The sequence below is a fragment of the Pyrus communis genome, chromosome 16 (genome assembly GCF_963583255.1).
Source record: "Pyrus communis chromosome 16, drPyrComm1.1, whole genome shotgun sequence".
In the NCBI taxonomy this organism is placed as follows: domain Eukaryota; kingdom Viridiplantae; phylum Streptophyta; class Magnoliopsida; order Rosales; family Rosaceae; genus Pyrus; species Pyrus communis.
In genome coordinates this window covers 22,143,590-22,171,067 of record NC_084818.1, presented here as the reverse complement: position 1 = coordinate 22,171,067, position 27,478 = coordinate 22,143,590, and the positions used below count along the sequence as shown (strand labels likewise).

The window sequence follows — 27,478 nt, the reverse complement described above, 5'->3', positions numbered from 1 at the left end:
TCTTTGCCGTGCACATGGTCTTCCCTTTTTCAATTCCAGCTTACACATGCACAACAACCTGCCATCATTCACAAAACACATTCTCCCTTCTCTTTGCCGTGGGTTTCCCTTGCCTTTCCAGCATCCCCTCATGCATTTCCAGCACCAAAACAGCATTCACATGCATTTGCAGCATCATTAACACCTTTGCCGTGGCCTTCAAACACCATTCCAACACATACACATGCACACACATGCAATTCCAGCTTTCACATGCTTTCCTAGCTGTTTTTCCACCACATTCCAGCCACAAATGCTTAAACAAACAGCCATATACACCTCCATTCTTCCTATAAATACCCTTGCATTCCCATTACCTAATCATCTCAATTTTCATACACAAGATACCACAAACACATCCAATCTTCCCCTTTGCCGCAAATCCCCTTCCATTTCTACACAATCTCTTCTCGGCTTCATTCCATTCCATACACTTAGCCGCTCCACCTTCATTTACAACACACTTGGAGCACCAACACCGAAGGCAACTCTTAAGGGATTTCGACATCAGTTTTGCTTCAAGGGTTCTTTCTTCTTAATCCTATGTTCACTCATGTTATATATTTTTATGTCAAACCTTTTGTAAACATGAAGTGTAACTAATCTCTCTCTAGGGATTCGATGTAGCCTTGCAAGATTGCCATGTAGTTAATTCAGAATTCTCATTTAATTTATCTATTTCTTGTTTCATTCTCCGATTTAATTGTGACTTAGTGTGTTGATTTTAATGCTTGATCATCATTTGAATTAACCACAGGTTGTTTAGCCAAGATTAAAGCACACATCATGCATAATCTTGGTGGATATGTGAATGAATGAAGGGAATGTTTTGCAAACATCCTGCCGAGTGTTCCCTTTGGTTTTGTGAAAGTTTCTTGTGCACTACATATTCTTGATTAGGAACCAAAGTTGCACATCACAATTAGGCTCATGATTAGAGACATTTGATCAAATCCACACATCATATGGTTGATCATATCTAAGTGAAACAAACTCAAGAAATAGGTAGAGGGATGAGTATAATCTGACTTAACAAGCATGGACTTGGCTTAGCAATGGTGAAACCGAATCCCTAGCTTCATCTCCATTTGTGCTATCTCATTTTATTAATTGTTGATTCATTTATTCGTGTCTACTTCATTTCCTTATGCTTTCAAGTTACAACAACAAATCTGCCTACATTGATTAGTTTTATTTCTCTAGTAAAGAGTTCTTGCAAAACAAGTGATTATATAGGTCCAATTAGTCCCTGTGGATTCGACACCCTTACTTGTGCCATTATACTAAACCTATTTTAGCACTAGGAAGGAAGACAACAATCAAAATGGCGCCGTTGTCGGGGACTGATTTCAGTCCCTTATAATTGCTTGTTTTGATATTAAACCTTGTTCTTTTCATTTTCAGTAGATTTCTGATTTTTATTCAAACTTGTTTTATCTTGTTTTAGGTAGTATATGTCAAATAGACTTGCTGAATTAGGCCAAAGAATTGAACGGTTAAAGGGCAACACTTTGGAAAGCTTTGTGCCAACAAGTTCCTCCATTGTCCGTGAAGAAGAGGTAGGGAAACCCTCTAGTCCAACAAGTGAAGGATCGGAGCACTTTAATTGGGAAAGAGAAGAAGAGATGGCGGGCGACCAAGATGATCTTCGAGCTTTGGAGGATTTTGCTCAACCAATCATACCAAATTCACCTTCATGCATCTTGCTGCCCACAGAAGCTAGAAACTATGATCTTAAATCTTCACATTTCCATATGTTTCCTTCTTTTTATGGCTTACCTAATGAAGATCCTTTAGCTCATATTAAAGAATTTTACAATGTTGTGAGTGGTTTACCTTTACAGGGAGTAAGTGAAGCAAATCTGAGGATGAGAGTGTTCCCTTACACCTTGAAAGATAGGGCCAAGGGTTGGTTAATGACTCTAGTACCTGGTTCACTCACCACATGGGATGCCGTGGCTAAGAAATTTTTGGAAAAGTTCTTTTCCACTCAAAAGACAGCCACATTAAGGGGACAAATCTTCAACTTCAAACAAGATGATGGAGAACCTTTCAATGAGTGTTGGGAGCGCTTTAAAGGCCTTTTGTTGCAATGTCCACACCATGGGTTACCTCTTCACTTACAAATGCAAATTTTATATGATGGACTAACCCAAACATGTCAATCAACTGTTGATAATGCAGCAGGTGGAGCTTTGAAGAAAAAGAATGCTCAAGAGTCATATAACATTTATGAGATGTTGGGATCTAATGCTCAACACAAAGATGTAAGGGGTAAGAGAGTTGGAGTATATGAAACAAGCTCTAATCATGATCTTTCTTTGCAGGTAGCTAACCTAGAAAAGAAGCTTGAATCCGTGCTCAACATGGTGCCAAAAGCAAGTGAAGTGTGTGCCATTTGCAACATACCAAGCCACCTTACTCATCAATGTCCATCTAGGGAGGCTTACCCCGAGTATGTCCAAGAGCAAGTGAACCTCATGAATTCTTACAATCAAAGGCCAAGGAATGATGTGTATTCCAATACATATAACCCAAGTTGGAGAGATCATCCCAATCTTTCGTGGAAGAACAATAATCAATTCCAAAACTTCCAACCAAAACCTACACTTGAAGATACGGTTAAATTGTTAGCCCAAAATACCTTGCAATTCCAACAAACCACCAATAGCACTCTCCAACAACATTCGGCGGCTCTAACCAAAATGGAGACACAATTGGGGAAGATTGCAGATGCCTTGAGCCAAAGAGAGGTTGGAAAGTTTCCAAGCCAACCCGTGATACTCCAAAGGAACCAAGAGCAAGCCAAAGCAATCACTACACTTAAAAGTGGTAAGGTTATCAATAATAGAGTTGGCAATGAAGTTACTAATGAATCTGATCATGTGAATGCAGGGGTTACTCAAGGAGAAAATGAGAAACCAAATGAGGAACCAAGCCATGCTACTCCCTCGTTTGAAACACCAAATCTTCACAAGGCCGAGAAACCTTACACTCCACCAATACCATTCCCTGGAAGACTTGCCAAGAGCAAGCAGGATAAGTCATTTAAGGAGATTTTTGATATTCTAAGTAAGGTAAATGTTAACTTACCTTTGCTTGATGTCATTAGGAACATGCCAGCTTATGGGAAGTTCTTCAAAGAGTTAAACAACTACAAAAGGAAGTATGGACCACATGAGAAGGTAGTGGTGTCCGAGAATGTAAGTGCCGTGTTGCAAAGAAAACTTCCACCAAAGCTCAAGGATCCAGGAAGTTTTTCTATCAACATCACCATAGGAGACAAGAAGGTAGAGAAGGCGATGCTTGACTTAGGTGCTAGCATCAACTTAATGCCTTATTCCGTATACCTTCAACTAGGTTTGGGGGAATTGAAAGCCACCACCATCTCATTACAACTTGCGGACAGATCCGTGAAATATCCAAGAGGTATAGTAGAGGATATTCTAGTTCAAATTGATAAACTAATCTTGCCTGCGGATTTTGTAGTGTTGGACATGGAAGAAGCTCCTATACATGACCGAGAATTGCCTATTTTGCTTGGGAGACCGTTTATGGCCACGGCCAAGACCATCATTGATGTGCAAAATGGACTCCTCACTATGACAGTGCTAGGAGAGACCGTTCAATTCAAAGTGTTTGAGTCTCTTTCACATCCTTCTTCATCTCTTGATTGTTATGCCATTGATGTGCTTGATTCGCTTGTTTTCTCTAAGTTCTTGCAGGCACAATCTAATGAACCATTACAAACTGTTTTGAGTCAATCTCAAGATGAGTTTGATGAAGAAGATGCACTTATGGAAGAGGTAGCTGCCTTGGAAGCATTGGCACCGTATCCTTTGAATATTTTACCTCTTTTAGAGCCTTTAGAACCATTGAGGTCACATTTAACCCCTTCCACTGTTAAGGCACCAAAACTTGAACTTAAACCACTTCCACCACATCTAAAGTATGCATATCTAGCTGAATTTGAAACTCTTCCAGTTATCATAACTTCTGACCTCACCCCAAATGAAGAAGATAAACTAATTAGGGTGTTAAAAGAGTTCAAATCAGTTATTGGTTGGTCTATTGCAGATATCAAGGGAATAAGCCCTACCATGTGCATGCATAGGATTCTTTTGGAAGAAGGAGCAAAGTCAACCCGTGAACCACAAAGGAGGCTCAATCCACACATGAAGGAAGTTGTGAGGAATGAAGTGTTGAAGTTGTTAGATGTGGGGATCATATATCCCATTTCTGATAGCAAATGGGTGAGTGCTATTCAGGTGGTACCTAAGAAGGTGGGAATCACGGTGATGAAGAATGAAAACAAAGAGCTTGTGCCCACAAAGCCCACGGCTAGTTGGCGTGTTTGCACCGATTACAGGAAGTTGAATTCTAGCACTAGAAAAGATTACTTTCCTATGCCTTTCATAGATCAAATGCTTGAGAGATTGGCAGGTTACTCACACTATTGTTTTCTTGATGGTTACTCAGGTTACAATCAAATTGCAATTGCTCCTGAGGATCAAGAGAAAACTACCTTTACTTGCCCGTTTGGCACATTTGCATATAGGAGAATGCCTTTTGGACTTTGCAATGCTCCAGCAACATTCCAAAGATGCATGTTGGCAATCTTTTCTGACATGGTAGAAAGATTCATTGAGGTATTTATGGATGACTTTTCAGTGTTTGGTTCCTCTTTTGATGAATGTCTTAACCATCTCTCTTTAGTACTTCAAAGATGTCAGGAAACAAATTTGGTTCTCAATTGGGAAAAGTGCCAATTTATGGTGAAACAAGGAATTGTGTTGGGGCATGTAATCTCTAGCCAAGGAATGGAGGTGGACAAAGCCAAAATTGACATCATCACCAATATGGCAGCTCCCACAACCGTGAAGGGAGTAAGAAGTTTTTTGGGACATGCGGGTTTTTATCGTCGTTTCATTAAGAACTTTTCAATGATCACTCGTCCATTATGCAATCTGTTAGCTAAAGATGTTGTATTTCATTTTGATAAAGCTTGTATGGATGCATTCAATACTTTGAAACATGAATTAACCTCGGCCCCTATTATTATGGCACCAGATTGGTCTTTACCTTTTGAATTAATGTGTGATGCCTCTGACTATGCTATTGGTGCAGTTTTAGGGCAAAGGGTGAACAAGCTCCCACACGTGATCTACTATGCAAGCCGGACTCTAAATGATGCTCAACTTAACTATTCCACAACTGAAAAGGAGTTGCTTGCTATTGTTTTTGCCTTAGAGAAGTTTCGGTCATATCTTGTTGGATCTAAAGTTATTGTGTTTTCTGATCATGCAGCCCTTAGGTACTTGATGACAAAAAAGGATGCTAAGCCACGCTTAATTAGATGGATACTCTTACTACAAGACTTTGACTTGGAAATTCGAGTTAAGAAGGGAAGTGATAATGTTGTGGCTGACCATTTGTCACGGCTCAATGAAAACCATGGAGTTGGACAACCTTTGCCTCTAAATGAATCATTTCCAGATGAACAACTCCTTGTTATTCAAGAAAAAGAACCATGGTATGCTGATTTTGTTAATTATCTTGTTTGTGGTATAATTAGAAATGACCTTTCTTTTCAGGAAAGAAAGAAGTTCCTTGCCATGGTAAAGCACTACGTTTGGGACGAACCATATTTGTTTAAATATTGCCCTGACCAAATCATTAGGAGGTGTGTCCCAGAGAGTGAGCAACAAAGCATTCTAACGTTCAGCCATACATTGGCATGTGGAGGACATTTTGGTGCCAAAAAGACATCTCTAAAGGTTTTACAATCTGGTTTCTTTTGGCCTACTTTATTCAAAGATGCTTTTGATTTTTGTTCTAAGTGTGATAGGTGCCAGAAAATGGGGAACATTAGCCGAAGAAATGAGATGTCATTGAACAACATTTTGGTGGTGGAGCTCTTTGATGTTTGGGGTATCGATTTCATGGGACCATTTCCATCCTCTTTTGGTTACTTATACATATTAGTGGCAGTAGATTATGTATCCAAATGGGTTGAAGCCATTGCTACAATAACTAATGATCATAAGGTTGTTTTGAATTTTCTTAAAGATGTGATTTTTTGTAGGTTTGGAACCCCAAGAGCTATTATTAGTGATGGTGGCAGCCATTTCTGCAACAAACCCTTTGAATCCTTGATGAAGAAGTACAACATCAACCACAAAGTGGCAACCCCGTACCATCCTCAAACCTCAGGACAAGTGGAGATTAGCAATAGGGAGATCAAGAACATTTTGATGAAGACCGTAAGCCCTACAAGGAAGGATTGGTCACTGAGGTTGAATGATGCACTATGGGCATATAGAACAGCATATAAGACCCCCACTGGCATGAGTCCTTATCGCCTTGTGTTTGGGAAAGCTTGTCATTTGCCAATGGAGCTTGAACACCGTGCATATTGGGCCATCAAGAAGTTCAACTTTGATTACAAGGATGCTGGAATAGCAAGGAAGCTCCAACTTAATGAGTTGGAAGAACTCAGGAATGAAGCATATGAGAATGCCAAAATCTACAAGGAACGGACTAAGCTCTATCATGACAAGGCCATCCTACGAAAGGAGTTTCACCAAGGTATGAAAGTACTGTTGTATGACTCACGTTTGAGACTTTTTCCAGGTAAATTGAAGTCTAGGTGGGTGGGACCATTGAAGGTGCTGCAAACATTTCCCCACAGAGCTGTGGAGATAGAGAACATGAAGAATGGCACCTCTTTTAAAGTCAATGGGCAGCGATTGAAACCATATTTGGAGAAAGTGGAGGAAGAGCAAGTTTATCAAGTTGTAGATTTTCTTGAGTTTACAACACCGTGAACAAGCTACCATGTCTTGCCTAGACATTAAATAAAGCGCTTACTAGGAGGCAACCTAGTGTGGTTTGTGTTCTTTCCTCATTTTTGTGTTTATGTTGTCACCATTCCATATTCTTTTCGTACTTGCCTTGTGTTAGTTGTGGTTAAGTGTGTTTTTGCTTACTAATACGAATGTATATAAGGGCTATGTTTGTAGACAAACTATTAGGTTGCTTTGAAAAAAGGGTTTTATGACACGGGACATGTCATAACTTTCGAAGGGGTGTTTATTTTTAAGTTCATGTCGGAGCACAAAGGTAAGCCGCCTCCCCGAATTTCAATTTTCTTTTATACTAATATGTTGTTAATGATTCAGGCATCCACTCTAGAATTTAAACCATTACCGGATCATTTCAAGTATCACCCTCCATTCAAAGATCAATTCCATGCCGTTTGATTTGATTAAAAAAAAAAAAAAAAAAAAAAAAAGATACTAAACATGGAGAAAGATGGAGCTTCACAAAGGTTGTTTACGTGAAGCCCCATTACGAGGCGTCAGAGCGGGAGGCATAGAAGCGGGAGGCATCGGAACGGAAGCCATCGGAGCGGAAGGCATCGGAGCTAGAGCATTCCAGGCCTCAATACTTGGCCAAGCGCTGGATGACCCAGGAAAAAGGTGCCTCTGGAGATAAGCCGCAAGCTTTTGACGGTCACTGTGAATTCGACCCTCAGATTCTTGCAGCTCATCAAGCTTCCTCTTCATGCCCGACGAATAGTTATTTGCAAGCACATGCAAACTTCTATTCTCGTACTTAAGCTGCTGGATCTCTTGCTTAAGACTTTCCACCTCTGCCATCAATGATTCCACCTGACGGGAGCGGGCAAGCAGGCGTTGGCCCATGTTGGACACAGAACTCGCACACTGAACACTAAGTGCGAGGGACTCTTGAACGGCCAACTCATCGGACCGTCCTGACAGCAGCCTACTATCTTTTGGAGTGAGGAGGTTCCTAGCTACTATTGTAGCTGTTGTGGCGTCCTGCATCACGGAGTCTTCACCTATAAGAAGACCGTTAGAAGATAAGAAAGAAGGGCGCCATAAGTTACCTTGACGCGGCGCGCCCGTATCACTGCTAAGGCTCAAATCCAAGCTAAGGTTCGATGGGTTTGCCATTTTTCAAAAGTGTTCAAAGAGAAGGGATGGAGTTAAAATTCAAAGGGCCAGAGTCGATTTTCAAGAATGGGAAACCTTCAGAGTGTGTTTGTTGGCGGTGATCGATACCTCTATAAAAAGCCAAGGCGACGCGTCCACCGATTCAAAAAGCCGGAATTTCCGGCGTAATTTTGGCGACGCTTTCTCAGCTTTTCAGAAGACGTGTTCAACTTTGTCAAAAGATTTCTTCTTTTCAGAAAACACGTGGAGGCCATCATCGCAACTACACATCTTTAGCCGACAGGCGCAAAGTCCGGCGACGTTTTCTCTGCTTTTCAGAAAACGCGTGCAGCTTTGTCAAAAGGAGCCGCATCCGCACTACTACGTGTCGTTCAGAAAGCAAAGGGGCGCCTGCTCAGAAATCGAAGGGGAGTCTTTCAGAAATCGAAGAGGCGCCTGCTATTTCAAAAAGCTGGATTTGCGGGATCAAAACGTTTGTCGACAATGGTAAAAGAACAGTACCACCACTTGATATTATCTCTATATATGTCGACCTTCGTCTTTTATGGCAAGGAAAACCTGAAGAAAATGCCCAACTCTCCCTCACCTCTGAGGGCGCACTCCTAGCAAAGCCTTTCGAAATACTCAATTCTTTCTTCTTCCCCAAAGATGATACCAGATGCCTGGAGTACAGATGACCCAGGAGGAAACGGCGGATTGAAGTGTGCTGATTCATTCACTGTTTCTTCAAAAGCAAAGGTATCTCATATCATCAAGGTCAAAAGCAAAAGTATCTCATATCATGCTCTTTCCCTGTCTTTTTCTTTGTCCTTGTTCTTACTCGCATGGCAAAGTGAAAGAAGCAATCAGCCGGCACTTGGAGTCAGTCTTCTGTTCTGGAGCCAACTGCCTGGAATCTATTCCTGATTGCTTACCTAGCGTTGCTCTCGAGTAGTCATCTTCAACGGTTGATACACTTCTAGAGAAGGGACCACTTCTGCGAAGATTGAACAAAGAAACAGATAAAAGGAGGAAGCTCAGATCTTCGGGGAAGACCAAAAGAATCCTGCTGCCCAGTTCAAGAGTAGCACAAAGGAAAATCAACGATGGGCGGAAACCAGTTCAAGAGTAAGCCTGTGGAATCACCAAGATCAAAGCCTCAATGCAATCACCAAGGAGAAGAGGGAATTTACACTCCATAACCAGATTTGCGTCCCTAAACTCTTCTCTTTGTTAATTACATTCTGCCATGTTTAGTATGTTTAAGTGCTTTTTGTGTGTTTACTTATGTTTTGCGTGAATCTATGCTTAAAACATTGAGGACAATGTTTGATTCAAGTGTGGGGGGGTAACTAATGTGTTGATGCAAATTCGTGAGATTTTATCACCCATAACTTCAAATGTTGTTCCTTACTGTTTTAAGGTGTTTTTAAATTGTTTTAGAGTGTTTTAGTGTGTTTTGTTTTATAACTCCGAAAATCACATAAAAATTTGAAAAAAATGTTTTGAAAAGCCTAAAAAGAGTGTTTTGAGTCGTTTTTGTGTGTTTGTGTCTTAGGGTACCTTCCAACACAATGATAAGGATTTGGTTTGTAATTGAATGACGGTTAAAAAGAGTTATAAACATGGATGAAAGTTTGATTTACTCTTGGTATATGCTTGGTTATGGTTATAATGTATGACTTCACATGCAATCATAAAAGAAAAATTCGTTTTTGTAACATGCTTGAAGGAAGGAACTCAAACAAACGCTACAACCTTGTGAGACTTGAGCCTAAACATTCTTTGGAGAGTTATTTTCTGTGATTCTTTGTTTTCTAAAGTTGTTGCATGATCTCATTATTCCTTGCTTGGTTGCTACTTAGAATGCAATTGTATCATGCTAGAACTAAATGCTAGAACTTATGTCCATTTCATTCAAAGCATTGAATTGCATAACATATATCAAGATAAAGTTGTGTAGTTGCCACCATAGCCAAATAGCCTTACTTCCCAGATTTCGTATTTGTTGTAAGTTTTAACCCCTTTGAGCCTTGTTTAGCCTATGTTCTTTGTTAACCCATGTTATCCTTACCTAGCCTAGAATAGGACCATCCATGCCTTTGTTCTTAAAGCATAGTAAGCATGACGGAAAATGAATTCCTTTTGATTAATATGTTGCAGAAAATAAGTGTGGGGGAAGGATTATTGATGAGAGTTGTTGTGTCATAGGCACGGCTAAAAAAAAAAAAAAAAAAAAGAAAAAAAATTTTGAAAAATATGAAAAAGAAAAGAAAAATAAGAGTTGTTTGAATCTCCCCTATTAGTCTAAAAGTTGTTTTCCGCGCTCTAAGGGAATTCTAAGTGCCTAATTCAATACTTTGCTCACTATTGCTTTAAGAATGTTTGTTTATCCTTCACCTTTCATTGTTAGCCAATACCCTAGCCCGTTACACCCCTTTGACTTCTATCTTGATCGTTATGTGTTCAATAATGTGGAGTTTGGAATTGATATGAGCTTATGGTGTCACTGGTTCTCGCATCTAAGTAGTAGCATTCCATTCATGAGATCATATCTAAACATGCTTATTAACTCCAGAAATTGCTTCCTTTGAAATACATATATGTGAGTGTTCGTTTTTATGTTCACATCAATCTTCTCACATATAACTAGTTTAGGGTGTGTAGTCAGAAAATCTGAATGAAAATTGAGTGCATAACTAGTGAGGAATTGAGGGAATTCTCTAAGGCATGTTACTACATTCAAAACATGGTTATAAATGCTTAATTGTGAAATAGTATGTGGTGACTATGATTAAGAATGTACTTAAGTGTGAAGATGACTAAAATCTATGGGAATGATGATTTTTAACTTGTCATGTGCATTGGAAATCCCTAAGACGATTGTTGGAAGGTTTAGGTTGTGTTTTACTTGTTTTGTTTCGTTTCGTTTTGTTTTGTTTTTCTGTTTTGCTCGAGGACTAGCAAAAGCTAAGTGTGGGGGTATTTGATAGGAGCATATTCATGCGACTTAAATGGCTTGTTCTCGTACATTTACGTTATGTTTCTTTAGTTATTTTAGTCCTTTATGCTTCTTTTGTGTGTTTTCAGGATCATAAGACGTGTTTGACGAAATGATGCATTATGGAGTGTTTTGGGGCCTTTTGGAGCACTATTGGGCTAAGGATGGATAACTTATGCTTGGAGCCCAAGTGTTGGATGAAATTGAAGGCCTTGTATGCACTTGAGGACACAAAACAATGGCCATAACCCAATTACATTCACCTTGCCGTGGGCTTAACACAAACACCATTCCTTGCCATGCAAGGGGGAGCAAATTAGGTCCATTTCATGCACTTAAACCCTAGCCCAATTACACAACATTGCAGCCACATGCACCAAAAAACTACTCAATGCCGTGGCTACCCATCCCATTTCCAACATTCCACATGCTTTCACAACCCAATTCACATGCACATTCATCCACCTTTCTCCCAAAAAACCGTGCATGCATTCATATTCATTCACTTAATCATTAAGCCACACATTCACACACATGCAACCAAAACAATTCTATGCCGTGCATCCCTTTGTTCCAGCCATTTCCAACACACATGCACCCAAACAAAGCCAACCTAGCTAACCCTACATGCATTTCTTTATTCACTCTTCATCATTGCATTTTCACCACCATTTACACACACATGCATCCTGAAATCCTTGCCGTGCCTTCCCCTTAGATTTTCAGCAATTTCTCTTCATCATTACACCACAAATCACCCACATGCAATCTTAATCATTCATCCATTTCACCACAAATCCTTCTTTGCCGTGCACATGGTCTTCCCTTTTTCAATTCCAGCTTACACATGCACAACAACCTGCCATCATTCACAAAACACATTCTCCCTTCTCTTTGCCGTGGGTTTCCCTTGCCTTTCCAGCATCCCCTCATGCATTTCCAGCACCAAAACAGCATTCACATGCATTTGCAGCATCATTAACACCTTTGCCGTGGCCTTCAAACACCATTCCAACACATACACATGCACACACATGCAATTCCAGCTTTCACATGCTTTCCTAGCTGTTTTTCCACCACATTCCAGCCACAAATGCTTAAAGAAACAGCCATATACACCTCCATTCTTCCTATAAATACCCTTGCATTCCCATTACCTAATCATCTCAATTTTCATACACAAGATACCACAAACACATCCAATCTTCCCCTTTGCCGCAAATCCCCTTCCATTTCTACACAATCTCTTCTCGGCTTCATTCCATTCCATACACTCTCTCATTCACCATTCAACCTTAGCCGCTCCACCTTCATTTACAACACACTTGGAGCACCAACACCGAAGGCAACTCTTAAGGGATTTCGACATCAGTTTTGCTTCAAGGGTTCTTTCTTCTTAATCCTATGTTCACTCATGTTATATATTTTTATGTCAAACCTTTTGTAAACATGAAGTGTAACTAATCTCTCTCTAGGGATTCGATGTAGCCTTGCAAGATTGCCATGTAGTTAATTCAGAATTCTCATTGAATTTATCTATTTCTTGTTTCATTCTCCGATTTAATTGTGACTTAGTGTGTTGATTTTAATGCTTGATCATCATTTGAATTAACCACAGGTTGTTTAGCCAAGATTAAAGCACACATCATGCATAATCTTGGTGGATATGTGAATGAATGAAGGGAATGTTTTGCAAACATCCTGCCGAGTGTTCCCTTTGGTTTTGTGAAAGTTTCTTGTGCACTACATATTCTTGATTAGGAACCAAAGTTGCACATCACAATTAGGCTCATGATTAGAGACATTTGATCAAATCCACACATCATATGGTTGATCATATCTAAGTGAAACAAACTCAAGAAATAGGTAGAGGGATGAGTATAATCTGACTTAACAAGCATGGACTTGGCTTAGCAATGGTGAAACCGAATCCCTAGCTTCATCTCCATTTGTGCTATCTCATTTTATTAATTGTTGATTCATTTATTCGTGTCTACTTCATTTCCTTATGCTTTCAAGTTACAACAACAAATCTGCCTACATTGATTAGTTTTATTTCTCTAGTAAAGAGTTCTTGCAAAACAAGTGATTATATAGGTCCAATTAGTCCCTGTGGATTCGACACCCTTACTTGTGCCATTATACTAAACCTATTTTAGCACTAGGAAGGAAGACAACAATCAAGTGGCTGCAAGGAAAAAGGGTTAGGGTTTAGGTGCATAAAAGGGGACAAAAATGCCCCCCCCTTGCACGGCAAGGGAAGGGGAGAAGGGAAAAGCCACGACTAAGGCTTTAAAGTGGGCTAGGGCCTTTGTTTTGTGTCCTAAAGTGCATACAAGGCCTTCAAAGTGGCTAGAAAATACGGACGTTTAGATTAGGAAAGGTTACCAAAACGGGAAACCTAGGTGTTAAGTCACATTTTGCATGCATTTATATCTTCCTTATTTGGTGTCTTTGTGATTGTTTTGGATTAAACTAGTTGCATTTTACATTATTTGGTGTTAGTGTGCAGCCAAGGGTGAACTTGGATCAATGGGAAGGCAAATGAAGTAAAAACATTCCAGAAAAGATGTGAAGTGTTAAGAGATGCAATTCAGCCATATTGGGTGATTCTAAACAAAGCAAAAACATGGATGTCACCTATGTGGTTCCAACATCAAAACATGCATTCACATGCATGTCACAACCTTGGCCGTGTGTTCCCATATCATCCCATCATTTGATGCAATTCTAGCACCAAATCAGATTCCTCACATTCCCATTTCCATCACTTAATTCATTTCAGCCATTTTGACACCAACAAACACAAACATCCATTCCGTGCACTCCATTACATTTCTACACTTCATCTTTACAGAAATTCACATGCATTGTGATTAAACAAGTAACTCCTTGCAGCCATCATTTCAGAAATCAAACCCATCCCTTTGTCCATGCCGTGTGTTCTTCTCATTTTCAGATTTGTATAAACATTTTCTGGTGCTCCAATTCACTTTTGGCAGATTCCACTCACTTGTTGCAGCAAGGACACATGCATTTTGATTAAACAAAACACATACTTGCAGATCTTGTCCATGCCATGCGCCCACTACCTCAGAAACCCATCATTCCATCACTTATGCACTGCCATCTGAGTTAAACAAATGGTAGATCCAATCTGATTGTCTCTCCATCATTAGACTCATTGAGAAATTCACCAAGGCAGAGGGATTGCTCTCTCGGATTCATTCCATTACACACAGCTTGTTTGCTCCATTTTTCTGTCCATGATTCACTCTCATTCTCCCTCTCTCACAGAAGCTATCCATTCTCTTCCACACACGAATAACCACTCCATTTCACTCCATTTCTGTCCCATTGGCAGAAACCATGCAATCATAACCAATCTACCTTCATCCGTACCACACTTGGAGCATCAACACCGAAGGCACTCTTCAAGGAATCCAACATCAGTTTTGCTTCAAGGGTTCCTTCTACTTCATTCTATGTTCATTCATGTTGTGTACCTTTATGTTAAACATTGTGTAAACATGAATTGTAACTAATCTTTCTCTAGGGATTCGATGTAACCTTGCAAAGTTTGCCATGTAATTAAGTTAGAATGCTCATTTTGTCCATCTATTTCTTGTTTCATTTTCTGTTTTAATGGTGACTTTGTGTGTTGATTTTAATGCTTGATCATGATTTGAATTAATCACAAAGTTGTGTAGCCAAGATTAGAACACACATCATGCATAATCTTGGTAGATATGTGAATGAATGAAGGGAGTGTTTAGCACACATCCTGCCGAGTTATTCCCTTTGGTTTTATGAAAGTTTCTTGTACATTACATAATCTTGATTATGAACCAAAGTTGCACATCACAATTAGGTTCATGATTAGAGACATTTGATCAAATCCACACATCATATGGTTGATCATATCCAAGTGAAACAAACTCAAGAAATAGGTAGATGAATGAGTATAAACTAACTTGACAAACATGGACTTAGTTGAGCAATGGTGAAACCGAATCCCTAGCTTCATTTCCATTGATACTAGCCTATTACATTAGTTGTTGATTCATTTACTTGTGTTTATTTCATTTTCTCATGCTTTCAAGTTACAACAACAAATCTGTCTATTTAGATTACTTTGATTCATTTCCAAATCTGCCTAGTTTGTTTAGTTTGATTCATTTCTTAGAGTTTTTGCAAACAAGTAGTTGCATAGGTCCAATTAGTCCCTGTGGATTCGACACCCTTACTTATGCCATTATACTAAATATATTCTAGCATTAGGAAGGAAATATACATCAACAAAAATGGCGCCGTTGCCGGGGACTGATTTCAGTCCCTTGTAATTGCTTGTTTGCTTATTTGCTATTTTGATTAGTGTCAAGGTTCATAACTTGTCAAATTGATAACTAGAAGTTGATTTAAGTTGCATACATTTCATGTGTGGAAAAGAATCCATTAGCCATTCCATTATCCATTGGTTTACATCAATTTGATTTACAATATGCTTTTGTTATAATCTGTCCATTTATTTGCATTTCGTCCAAATACAATTTCTCCCCATATTTTGTTAAGTTTTAGGCTTAGAATCTGTCTTATCTTGTGTTTTGAAGCATTTTGAGTCAAGCTCAAACCTAATTTTCGTCCAAAATTGAGTTTAGTGTCAAAACTGCCTAGTTTGTGTTTTTAGGCAGTTTTGAGAGTTTTTAGCTTGTTTTGAGTCTTGTGAATCTGTTTTGAGTCCCTTGAGTCCTTTCAAACGTTTTTAAGTTTATTCTTGTTCATTTCATTGTTGTTTGCTAGTAGATTTTCATTCACACTTGTGTTATTTTATTTCAGGTAGTATATGTCAAATAGACTTGTTGAGTTAGGCCAAAGAATTGAACGGTTGAAGGGCCACACTTTGGATAACTTTGTGCCATCAAGTTCATCCTTTAGCCGTGAGGAAGAGGAAGGGAATTCATCTAGTTCAACAAGTAAAGAATCTGAGCAAGTTAATTGGGAAGGAGAAGAAGAGATGGCGGGCAATTTAGATGAACTTCGAGCTTTGGAGGACTTTGCTCAACCAATCATACCAAATTCACCTTCATGCATCTTGCTGCCCACAGAAGCTAGAAACTATGATCTCAAATCTTCACATTTCCATATGTTTCCTTCATTTTATGGCTTACCTAATGAAGACCCTTTAGCTCATATTAAAGAGTTTTACAATGTTGTGAGTGGTTTACCTTTGCAGGGAGTTAGTGAAGCAAATTTGAGGATGAGAGTGTTTCCTTACACCTTGAAAGATAGGGCCAAGAGTTGGTTGATGACTCTAACACCAGGTTCCCTCACTACATGGGATGCCGTGGCTAAGAAGTTCTTGGAGAAGTTCTTTTCCACTCAAAAGACAGCCACATTAAGGGGACAAATCTTCAACTTCAAACAAGATGATGGTGAACCTTTCAATGAGTGTTGGGAGCGTTTTAAAGGCCTCTTGATACAATGTCCACACCATGGGTTACCTTTTCACTTACAAATGCAAATTTTCTATGATGGACTAACCCAAAATTGTCAATCAACTGTTGATAATGCAGCAGGTGGAGCATTGAAGAAAAAGAATGCTCAAGAGTCATATAACATTTATGAGATGTTGGGGTCTAATGCTCAACACAAAGATTTAAGGGGTAAGAAAGTTGGGGTCTATGAAACAAGTTCTAATCATGAGCTTTTGTTGCAGGTAGCTAATCTAGAAAGGAAGCTTGAATCCGTGCTCAACATGGTGCCAAAAGCAAATGAAGTGTGTGCTATTTGTAACATACCAAGCCATCCTACTCACCAATGTCCATCTAGGGAGGCTTACCCCGAGTATGTTCAAGAGCAAGTGAACCTCATGAATTCTTACAATCAAAGGCCAAGGAATGATGTGTATTCCAATACTTATAACCCAAGTTGGAGAGACCATCCCAATCTTTCGTGGAAGAGCAACAATTTCCAAAATTTCCAACCAAAACCTGCCACTAGCCTTGAGGACACGGTTAAATTGTTAGCCCAAAACACTTTGCAATTCCAACATTCCACAAATAGCATTCTCCAACAACATTCAGCAGCCCTAACCAAAATGGAGACACAATTGGGGCAGATTGCAGATGCCTTGAACCAAAGAGAGGTTGGGAAGTTTCCAAGCCAACCTGTGATACTCCAAAGGAACCAAGAGCAAGCCAAAGCAATCACTACACTTAGAAGTGGTAAGGTTATTGATAATAGAGTTGGCAATGAAGTTACTAATGAATATGATCATGTGAATGCAGGTGTCACTCAAGGAGACAATGAGAAATCAATTGAGGAACCAAGCCATGCCACTTCCTCACTAGAAGCACCAAATCTTCACAGGGCCGAGAAACCATACACTCCACCAATACCATTCCCTGGAAGACTTGCCAAGAGCAAGCAGGATAAGTCATTTAAGGAGATTTTTGATATACTAAGCAAAGTGAATGTTAATTTACCTTTGCTTGATGTCATTAGGAACATGCCGGCATATGGGAAGTTCTTCAAGGAGTTAAATAGCTACAAAAGGAAGTATGGACCACATGAGAAGGTTGTGGTGTCTGAGAACGTGAGTGCAGTTTTGCAAAGAAAACTTCCACCAAAGCTCAAGGATCCAGGAAGTTTCTCTATCAACATCACCATAGGGGACAAGAAAGTAGAGAAAGCAATGCTTGATTTGGGTGCTAGCATCAACTTAATGCCTTATTCAGTGTACCTTCAACTAGGTTTGGGAGATTTGAAAGCCACCACCATTTCATTACAACTTGCAGACAGATCCGTGAAATATCCAAGAGGTATAGTAGAAGATATTCTAGTTCAAGTTGATAAACTAATCTTGCCTGCAGATTTTGTAGTGTTGGACATGGAAGAAGCTCCTATACATGATCGTGAGTTGCCAATATTGCTTGGGAGACCCTTCATGGCCACAGCCAAGACCATCATTGATGTGCAAAATGGACTCCTCACTATGACAGTGTTAGGAGAGACAGTTCAATTCAAAGTGTTTGAATCTCTTGCTCATCCTTCTTCATCTCTTGATTGTTATGCCATTGATGTGCTTGAGTCACTTGTATTCTCTAAGTTCTTGCAGGCACAATCGAATGAACCCTTACAAACTGTTTTGAGTCAATCTCAAGATGAGTTTGATGAAGAAGATGCACTAATGGAAGAAGTAGCTGCCTTGGAAGCATTGGCATTGTATCCTTTGAATGTTTCACCTATTGTAGAGCCTTTAGATTCATCAATATCACATTTAACTCCTTCTACTGTTAAAGCACCAAAACTTGAACTTAAACCACTTCCACCACATCTAAAATATGCATATCTAGCTGAATTTGAAACTCTTCCAGTTATCATAGCTTCTGACCTCACCCCAGTTGAAGAAGATAAACTAATTAGGGTGTTAAAAGAGTTTAAATCAGCTTTTGGTTGGTCTATTGCAGATATCAAGGGAATAAGCCCTACCATGTGCATGCATAGGATCCTTTTGGAGGAAGGAGCAAAAACAAGCCGTGAGCCACAAAGAAGGCTCAATCCACACATGAAGGAAGTTGTTAGGAATGAGGTGTTGAAATTGTTAGATGTGGGGATCATATATCCCATTTCTGATAGCAAATGGGTGAGTGCTATTCAGGTGGTGCCTAAGAAGGTGGGAATCACTGTGATGAGGAATGAAAACAATGAGCTTGTGCCCACAAAGCCCACGACCAGTTGGCGTGTTTGCACCGATTACAGGAAGTTGAATTCTAGCACTAGAAAAGATTACTTTCCTATGCCTTTCATAGATCAAATGCTTGAGAGATTGGCAGGGTACTCACACTATTGTTTTCTTGATGGATACTCAGGTTACAATCAAATTGCAATCGCTCCGGAGGATCAAGAGAAAACAACCTTTACTTGCCCCTTTGGCACATTTGCATACAGGAGAATGCCTTTTGGACTCTGCAATGCTCCAGCAACATTCCAAAGATGTATGTTGGCCATCTTCTCTGACATGGTAGAAAGGTTCATTGAGGTATTTATGGATGACTTCTCAGTGTTTGGTTCCTCTTTTGATGAATGTCTTAACCATCTATCGTTAGTACTTCAAAGATGTCAAGAAACAAATTTGGTTCTCAATTGGGAAAAGTGCCAATTTATGGTGAAACAAGGAATTGTGTTGGGGCATGTAATCTCTAGCAAAGGAATGGAGGTAGACAAAGCCAAAATTGACGTCATCACCAATATGGTAGCCCCCACCACTGTGAAGGGAGTAAGAAGTTTTTTGGGCCATGCGGGTTTTTATCGTCGTTTCATTAAGAACTTTTCAATGATCACTCGTCCATTATGCAATCTGTTAGCTAAAGATGTTGTATTTCATTTTGATAAGGCTTGTATGGATGCATTCAATACTTTGAAAAATGAACTAACCTCAGCCCCTATTATTATGGCACCAGATTGGTCGTTACCTTTTGAATTAATGTGTGATGCCTCTGACTATGCTATTGGTGCAGTTTTAGGGCAAAGGGTGAACAAGCTTCCGCATGTGATCTACTATGCAAGCAGGACTCTGCATGATGCTCAACTTAACTATTCCACAACTGAAAAGGAGTTGCTTGCTGTTGTTTTTGCCTTAGAAAAGTTTAGGTCATATCTTGTGGGATCTAAAGTTATTGTGTTTTCTGATCATGCAGCCATTAGGTATTTGATGACAAAGAAGGATGCTAAACCACGCTTGATTAGATGGATACTCTTACTACAAGAGTTTGACTTGGAAATTCGAGATAAGAAGGGCAGTGATAATGTTGTAGCTGACCATTTGTCCAGGCTTAATGAAAACCATGGAGTTGGAAAACCTTTGCCCCTAAATGAATCATTTCCAGATGAACAACTCCTTGTTATTCAAGAAAAAGAACCATGGTATGCAGATTTTGTTAATTATCTTGCTTGTGGTATAATGAGAAATGACCTTTCTTTTCAGGAAAGAAAGAAGTTCCTTGCCATGGTAAAGCACTACGTTTGGGATGAACCATATTTGTTTAAATATTGCCCTGATCAAATCATTAGGAGATGTGTCCCAGAGAATGAGCAACAAAGCATCCTAACATTTAGCCACACATTGGCATGTGGAGGCCATTTTGGTGCCAAAAAGACATCTCTAAAGGTTTTACAATCTGGTTTCTTTTGGCCTTCTTTATTCAAAGATGCTTTTGATTTTTGCTCTAAGTGTGATAGGTGCCAGAAAATGGGGAACATTAGCCGAAGAAATGAGATGCCATTGAACAACATTTTGGTGGTAGAACTCTTTGATGTTTGGGGAATCGATTTCATGGGACCATTTCCATCCTCTTTTGGCTACTTATACATATTAGTGGCAGTGGATTACGTATCCAAATGGGTTGAAGCCATTGCTACAAGAACTAATGATCATAAGGTTGTGTTGAATTTTCTTAAAGATGTGATTTTTTGTAGGTTTGGAACCCCAAGTGCTATTATTAGTGATGGTGGCAGCCATTTCTGCAACAAACCTTTTGAATCCTTGATGAAGAAGTACAACATCAACCACAAAGTGGCAACCCCGTACCATCCTCAAACCTCAGGACAAGTGGAGATTAGCAATAGGGAGATCAAGAACATTTTGATGAAGACTGTGAGCCCTACAAGGAAGGACTGGTCACTAAGGTTAAATGATGCACTATGGGCATATAGAACAGCATACAAGACCCCCATTGGCATGAGTCCTTATCGCCTTGTGTTTGGGAAAGCTTGTCATTTGCCAATGGAGCTTGAACACCGTGCATTTTGGGCCATCAAGAAGTTCAACTTTGATTACAAGGATGCTGGAATAGCAAGGAAGCTCCAACTTAATGAGTTGGAAGAGCTTAGAAATGAGGCATATGAGAATGCCAAAATCTACAAGGAACGGACTAAGCTCTATCATGACAAGGCCATCCTAAGGAAGGAGTTTCACCAAGGTATGAAAGTACTTTTGTTTGACTCACGTTTGAGACTTTTTCCAGGAAAATTGAAGTCTAGGTGGGTGGGACCATTCAAAGTCTTGCAAACATTTCCCCATGGAGCTGTGGAGATAGAGAACATGAAGAATGGCACCTCTTTTAAAGTCAACGGGCAGCGATTGAAACCATATTTGGATAAAGTGGATGAAGAACAAGTGTATCAAGTCGTGGATGTTCTTGAATTTTCAACACCATGAACAAGCTACCATGTCTTGCCTAGACATTAAATACAGCGCTTGCTAGGAGGCAACCTAGTGTGGTTTGTGTTCTTTCTTTATGTTGTGTTTATTTTGTTACCATTCCATTTTCTTTGCCTACTTGCATTGCATACAATTTTAAACATCGAGGACAATGTTTAGATTAGGTTTGGGGGTGGTTTGGAAGGTTTGTTTTGTGATTGTGTGTGTTTGAGGTGTTAGTTTCGGTTAAGAGTGTTTTGCATGCTAATACGAATGTATATGAGGACTATGTTTGAAAACAAACGATTGGGTTGCTATGGAAAAGAGTTGCATCTTGTTGTCATTTATAAAGCTATAACTCTTGAAATTATGATGATAGAGGTACCATACTCAAATTCTTGAAGAAGAATAGTGGAGACTACCCTAGTGAGTTATTTTGAGCCTAATTGCTTCGTTGAGAGGGTTTAAAGTGTTCCTACTCCTATCTTTTTCTTTCATTTTCAATTTAAATGATCTCATTATTTCTATTTCGTTTGGATGCTAAGAATCATTCTCCTTTGCAGATACCATGTATTTAGTATCATTCATGAATGAACTCAATGAGATGATGTTAGGCTATGCATGTTTAACTACTAAAAGGCTTAAATCCTACCCATTTGTGTGTTCCATTCACCCTCGTTGCAGCCAAACACTTTAGCCCAATTCTTTCATCACCCACACCATACTCTACCCATTCTAGCCCATTACAAGCCATACCTTATAGTTTGGGGAATACCAAGGTGATGAAGACTAAAGGTAAATTGAGCTTAGAACAAGATTGTGGCATGTACCGAGGGCACCTATGTTGAATATGCTTCTAAAAAAAAGGGATTATAAAAAAAAAAAAAAGAGAATTAAAATGGATACAAGTTCCAAATCTCCTCATTATAAGACATAGGGCCTGGATGCCAAAAACAAAGAAGAAAGAAAACAAATGCAAGTGAAGAGCATGATCCTCAAGAACACTTTGGTATGCCCCAAGCTCTAGTGTTTCATATCACTTCTTTCGTAACCTATAACCTAAGCCTTACATTACAATCTTGAGAAAGACCTAGCTGATCATTGAGGATGTATTCATGGGTGATGGTAAGTGTGTGTGTTATCTATATTCTTAGCATTTGATTCATTTCATGAGATCTACTCAGAAACTGTGCTTCCATTTCAGATTTCATATGTGAGAATTTTGATTTCCTTTACATAATTTCACTCATATATGTTGTTGAGAGACTAAATCTTAAGATCTGAGTGAAAACTTGAGTGGAAGCTGTGAGGAGTAGAGTTGAGGCGAATTCTATCTTAAGCATTTGGGTATGGTGACTTTGAAGTCGTAAGACATGGAGAAATATCTTTATACGTTACAATTGATACGATTCTTTGAAGTGGCAATCTTTTGAGTTGAATGAATGACAAAATCTTCATTGGTTCTTATTAGTTTGTTTAAAGCATGTTTTAACCAAGTTGTTTGCAGATTTTGTAAATGTTTGTGGGTGTCATCGCTGTAAACCCTCAGGAGACACAACTCCTCCAACTAGGGACACCTAGGGGTTCAAAGGCTTGTTGCACATGCTCAGTGCAATCGTTTAGCCAACGAAAGTGGTTTAGTTAGATGTTTGTGTTTTGTGTGTTTTAGTTTTAAGTTTGCTCGAGGACTAGCAAAAACCAGGTTTGGGGGTATTTGTTAAGTCACATTTTGCATGCATTTATATCTTCCTTATTTGGTGTCTTTGTGATTGTTTTGGATTAAACTAGTTGCATTTTACATTATTTGGTGTTAGTGTGCAGCCAAGGGTGAACTTGGATCAATGGGAAGGCAAATGAAGTAAAAACATTCCAGAAAAGATGTGAAGTGTTAAGAGATGCAATTCAGCCATATTGGGTGATTCTAAACAAAGCAAAAACATGGATGTCACCTATGTGGTTCCAACATCAAAACATGCATTCACATGCATGTCACAACCTTGGTCGTGTGTTCCCATATCATCCCATCATTTGATGCAATTCTAGCACCAAATCAGATTCCTCACAATCCCATTTCCATCACTTAATTCATTTCAGCCATTTTGACACCAACAAACACAAACATCCATTCCGTGCACTCCATTACATTTCTACACTTCATCTTTACAGAAATTCACATGCATTGTGATTAAACAAGTAACTCCTTGCAGCCATCATTTCAGAAATCAAACCCATCCCTTTGTCCATGCCGTGTGTTCTTCTCATTTTCAGATTTGTATAAACATTTTCTGGTGCTCCAATTCACTTTTGGCAGATTCCACTCACTTGTTGCAGCAAGGACACATGCATTTTGATTAAACAAAACACATACTTGCAGATCTTGTCCATGCCATGCGCCCACTACCTCAGAAACCCATCATTCCATCACTTATGCACTGCCATCTGAGTTAAACAAATGGTAGATCCAATCTGATTGTCTCTCCATCATTAGACTCATTGAGAAATTCACCAAGGCAGAGGGATTGCTCTCTCGGATTCATTCCATTACACACAGCTTGTTTGCTCCATTTTTCTGTCCATGATTCACTCTCATTCTCCCTCTCTCACAGAAGCTATCCATTCTCTTCCACACACGAATAACCACTCCATTTCACTCCATTTCTGTCCCATTGGCAGAAACCATGCAATCATAACCAATCTACCTTCATCCGTACCACACTTGGAGCATCAACACCGAAGGCACTCTTCAAGGAATCCAACATCAGTTTTGCTTCAAGGGTTCCTTCTACTTCATTCTATGTTCATTCATGTTGTGTACCTTTATGTTAAACATTGTGTAAACATGAATTGTAACTAATCTTTCTCTAGGGATTCGATGTAACCTTGCAAAGTTTGCCATGTAATTAAGTTAGAATGCTCATTTTGTCCATCTATTTCTTGTTTCATTTTCTGTTTTAATGGTGACTTTGTGTGTTGATTTTAATGCTTGATCATGATTTGAATTAATCACAAAGTTGTGTAGCCAAGATTAGAACACACATCATGCATAATCTTGGTAGATATGTGAATGAATGAAGGGAGTGTTTAGCACACATCCTGCCGAGTTATTCCCTTTGGTTTTATGAAAGTTTCTTGTACATTACATAATCTTGATTATGAACCAAAGTTGCACATCACAATTAGGTTCATGATTAGAGACATTTGATCAAATCCACACATCATATGGTTGATCATATCCAAGTGAAACAAACTCAAGAAATAGGTAGATGAATGAGTATAAACTAACTTGACAAACATGGACTTAGTTGAGCAATGGTGAAACCGAATCCCTAGCTTCATTTCCATTGATACTAGCCTATTACATTAGTTGTTGATTCATTTACTTGTGTTTATTTCATTTTCTCATGCTTTCAAGTTACAACAACAAATCTGTCTATTTAGATTACTTTGATTCATTTCCAAATCTGCCTAGTTTGTTTAGTTTGATTCATTTCTTAGAGTTTTTGCAAACAAGTAGTTGCATAGGTCCAATTAGTCCCTGTGGATTCGACACCCTTACTTATGCCATTATACTAAATATATTCTAGCATTAGGAAGGAAATATACATCAACACTAGGGTTAACTTTCCTACTTCAAGTAGGAAACCTTGTTTGAGTAGGAATTCTCGTTTGAGTAGGAATTCATCGTTGGAGTAGGAATTCATCGTTGGAGTAGGAATTCATCGTTTCTTCAAGTCTTCAACTCATTCATTCCTCTTTTGCTCCAAAAGACTCCAATTTGCATCTTCTTGCACACTTTGGCTTTATAATCTGAAAATGCACAAAAGTGACTTTAACCACTAAAATAGCTAAGGAAACATAACATAAATGCACGAGAACAAGCTAATTAAGTCGCATGAATATGCTCCTATCAGAAACCACCCATGCTCCATCCTTGCCGCTTCTTCTTGGGAGGCCATTCATGAAGACGGCCCGAACTAAGATCGACGTGTTTAAAGGCACTTTAACAATGAAATTTGATGGGGAAGTGATTGACTTTAATATTTTTGAAACCATGAGATTTCCTAATGATGATCACTCATGTTTCTCTATTGATATTCTTGATTCTTTGGCACAGGCACACCTTGATCAATTACATGGAGATGCACTTGAAACGGTCATTACAAATGGAATAGAAGTGAAGGATCACATGGCTGCCACCATAGCACCCCACGGCACACAATTGCACTACCATGCCGTGGCCTTTGATGATGAAGTAATCGAGACCGTGGCAGCCCTAGAGTCATTGCCACGGCTCAATGGTAAGTTCCCTAGTTCAATCTAATTGCCAATTTTAACTAACAAGTTGCTTCCTTCTATAGAACAACCACCTACCCTTGAGCTTAAACCATTGCCAAATCACTTGAAGTATGTGTTCTTGGGCGAGCAAGACACATTGCCCGTCATTGTAGCATCATCACTCACGGCACAATGATAGAAGCATATTTATGCTACTTAGTTATGTTGTTTCCTTGCATTTAGTTACTTAATTACTATCTATTTTAGTCTTTTAAGCTATTTTCGTTTGTTTTTAGGTTCTAATGGCAAAAGGAGCAAGAAACGGCATTTTGAAGCTAAATGGAGCAGTTTTGGGCATGGATTGGATAGCTTAACTATGGAGCAATGTGGATGGACGAAATTGAAGTCAAGAGTTGCAAGGAAAGGCTAAAAATCTGGAGAAAGAAGTCCAAATGCAAAGAAGATAAGGAAAGAGCAAGAAATAAGAAACCTTATCCAAATTTCCTTATCTTATCCAAACCTTATCCAACCTTATCTTATCTTATCCTATCCTAATCTTTTCCTACCTTGATTCCAACTTCAAAGAGGACTCCTTTTCACATTAAATCACCTAAATATCAAGTTCTAGAAGCCCTATTTTCGTGCATTAAGTTTATGCCACATGTAAACCTTCTATAAGTTCTAGAATCTGCCACAAGGACCATTCCTTGTCCTCCTTGGAATCTAATTGAAAGTATCCTTGTTCTTTGGTGATTTGGAGTCCTAATTCCTCTCCTTTTCAGCCCAAATTCGTGCCTCCCCTTCACCCTATAAATACTTGATGCCACAACACTCAAAAACGACCACCCTCTACCACAAATTTACACCACACCATCCACCACACCTCAAGAGCCTAAATTCACACAAATCCCCATTGTTGGCAGCAAGGAAGGAAGAAGGAGCCACCTGGAGCGTTTCTAGGTGTATTCTATCTCTGTTTTCAATGTTTAATTTATATTCTCTTTGTTTTGTTGTAAACATGAGGAACTAATTTTGTTTTGGCTAGGGGAGACTTTGAAACCATGATTATATTTGCAATATGAATTGATTAATTCCAGTTGTGATTTCATAAATTGTGAATGCAATTTACTTAACCGTTTGATGGATAACTTATTCTTGTTTGTTGATTAAGGGTGCACATTTAGTTTGCATGCATGAATTTGGGGCTAGAATATAAGGGAGTTTCACATAATCGTTACAAACTTATATTCACAAGTAGTTAAGGTTGTTTTCACAATCATGTTAAGTAGATTCCTAGCATGAGTATCATGATGTCATAGTTACAAGTGCTTTGTCAATACTTATGATTTTCATAGAACGTAATGATCTTTGATTGTATCTCTATTATGATGTCATGTAGGGGATTTTTGAAGAATGCTTTGGGTTGTCGTATGATGTCATCCAATCCAATAACTTAAGGAAAATCTGAGGGTTAATTAGTGATGTCACGGTTAATCTGGGGTGTTGAGGTTCATGGTTTATCGAAAAGCAACTGGAAATCAATTTGTATGCAAGTGTGTCATGTGTGGAGAAGAACCCTCTAGCTAGCTAATCACCCATTCATATTCCCCAAATTCGTTCATAACTTTGTCTAGTTTAGTTTCTGTTTTGTTTTAATTCAAATTCGTCAAAACCAAAACCCCCCTTTGTTTTAAGTGTCAATTAGGTTAGAATCTGAGCTATTGTGTGTTTTTAAGTGTTTTGAGTCAAAACTAATTCAATTTTCGTCCAAAGTAAGTCCTAGAGTCTAGTTTGAGTCTTTTTGATTGTTTTCTGTTGTTTTGAGTCTTTTGAGTTTGTTTTGAGTCATATAAGTTTAGTTAAGAGTCTTTGAGTTTATTTTAGTGTTTTTAAGCATATTTTTGTATCTTTGAGTCAGTTTTCATTAGATTAGCAATCCCTCCTAATACCCGGCCTAGAACGATCCCTACTTATATCTATACTACAATTGTCAGAAAGAGGGTT

The 27,478-nt window shown here is 39.0% G+C and overlaps 1 protein-coding gene and 2 non-coding genes across 3 annotated transcripts in view; 1 reads left to right on the top strand and 2 right to left on the bottom strand.

The window, feature by feature from the left end:
- LOC137719944 (uncharacterized) overlaps window positions 1–21,217 on the top strand; it is a 124,681-nt gene extending 103,464 nt beyond the window's left edge. Inside the window, exons 4-6 of the mRNA XM_068458922.1 lie at window positions 17,504–17,593; window positions 18,518–20,090; window positions 20,595–21,217. Of these exons, the coding sequence (XP_068315023.1) occupies window positions 17,504–17,593; window positions 18,518–20,090; window positions 20,595–21,217 (2,286 nt within the window). The remainder of the gene's footprint in view (window positions 1–17,503; window positions 17,594–18,517; window positions 20,091–20,594) is intronic.
- On the bottom strand, window positions 2,039–2,149 carry LOC137721607 (small nucleolar RNA R71). The gene has a single exon (XR_011066678.1). It is a non-coding gene; the product is annotated as a small nucleolar RNA R71 (small nucleolar RNA).
- On the bottom strand, window positions 16,387–16,497 carry LOC137721599 (small nucleolar RNA R71). The gene has a single exon (XR_011066670.1). It is a non-coding gene; the product is annotated as a small nucleolar RNA R71 (small nucleolar RNA).
- Window positions 21,218–27,478: the final 6,261 nt, after the last annotated feature.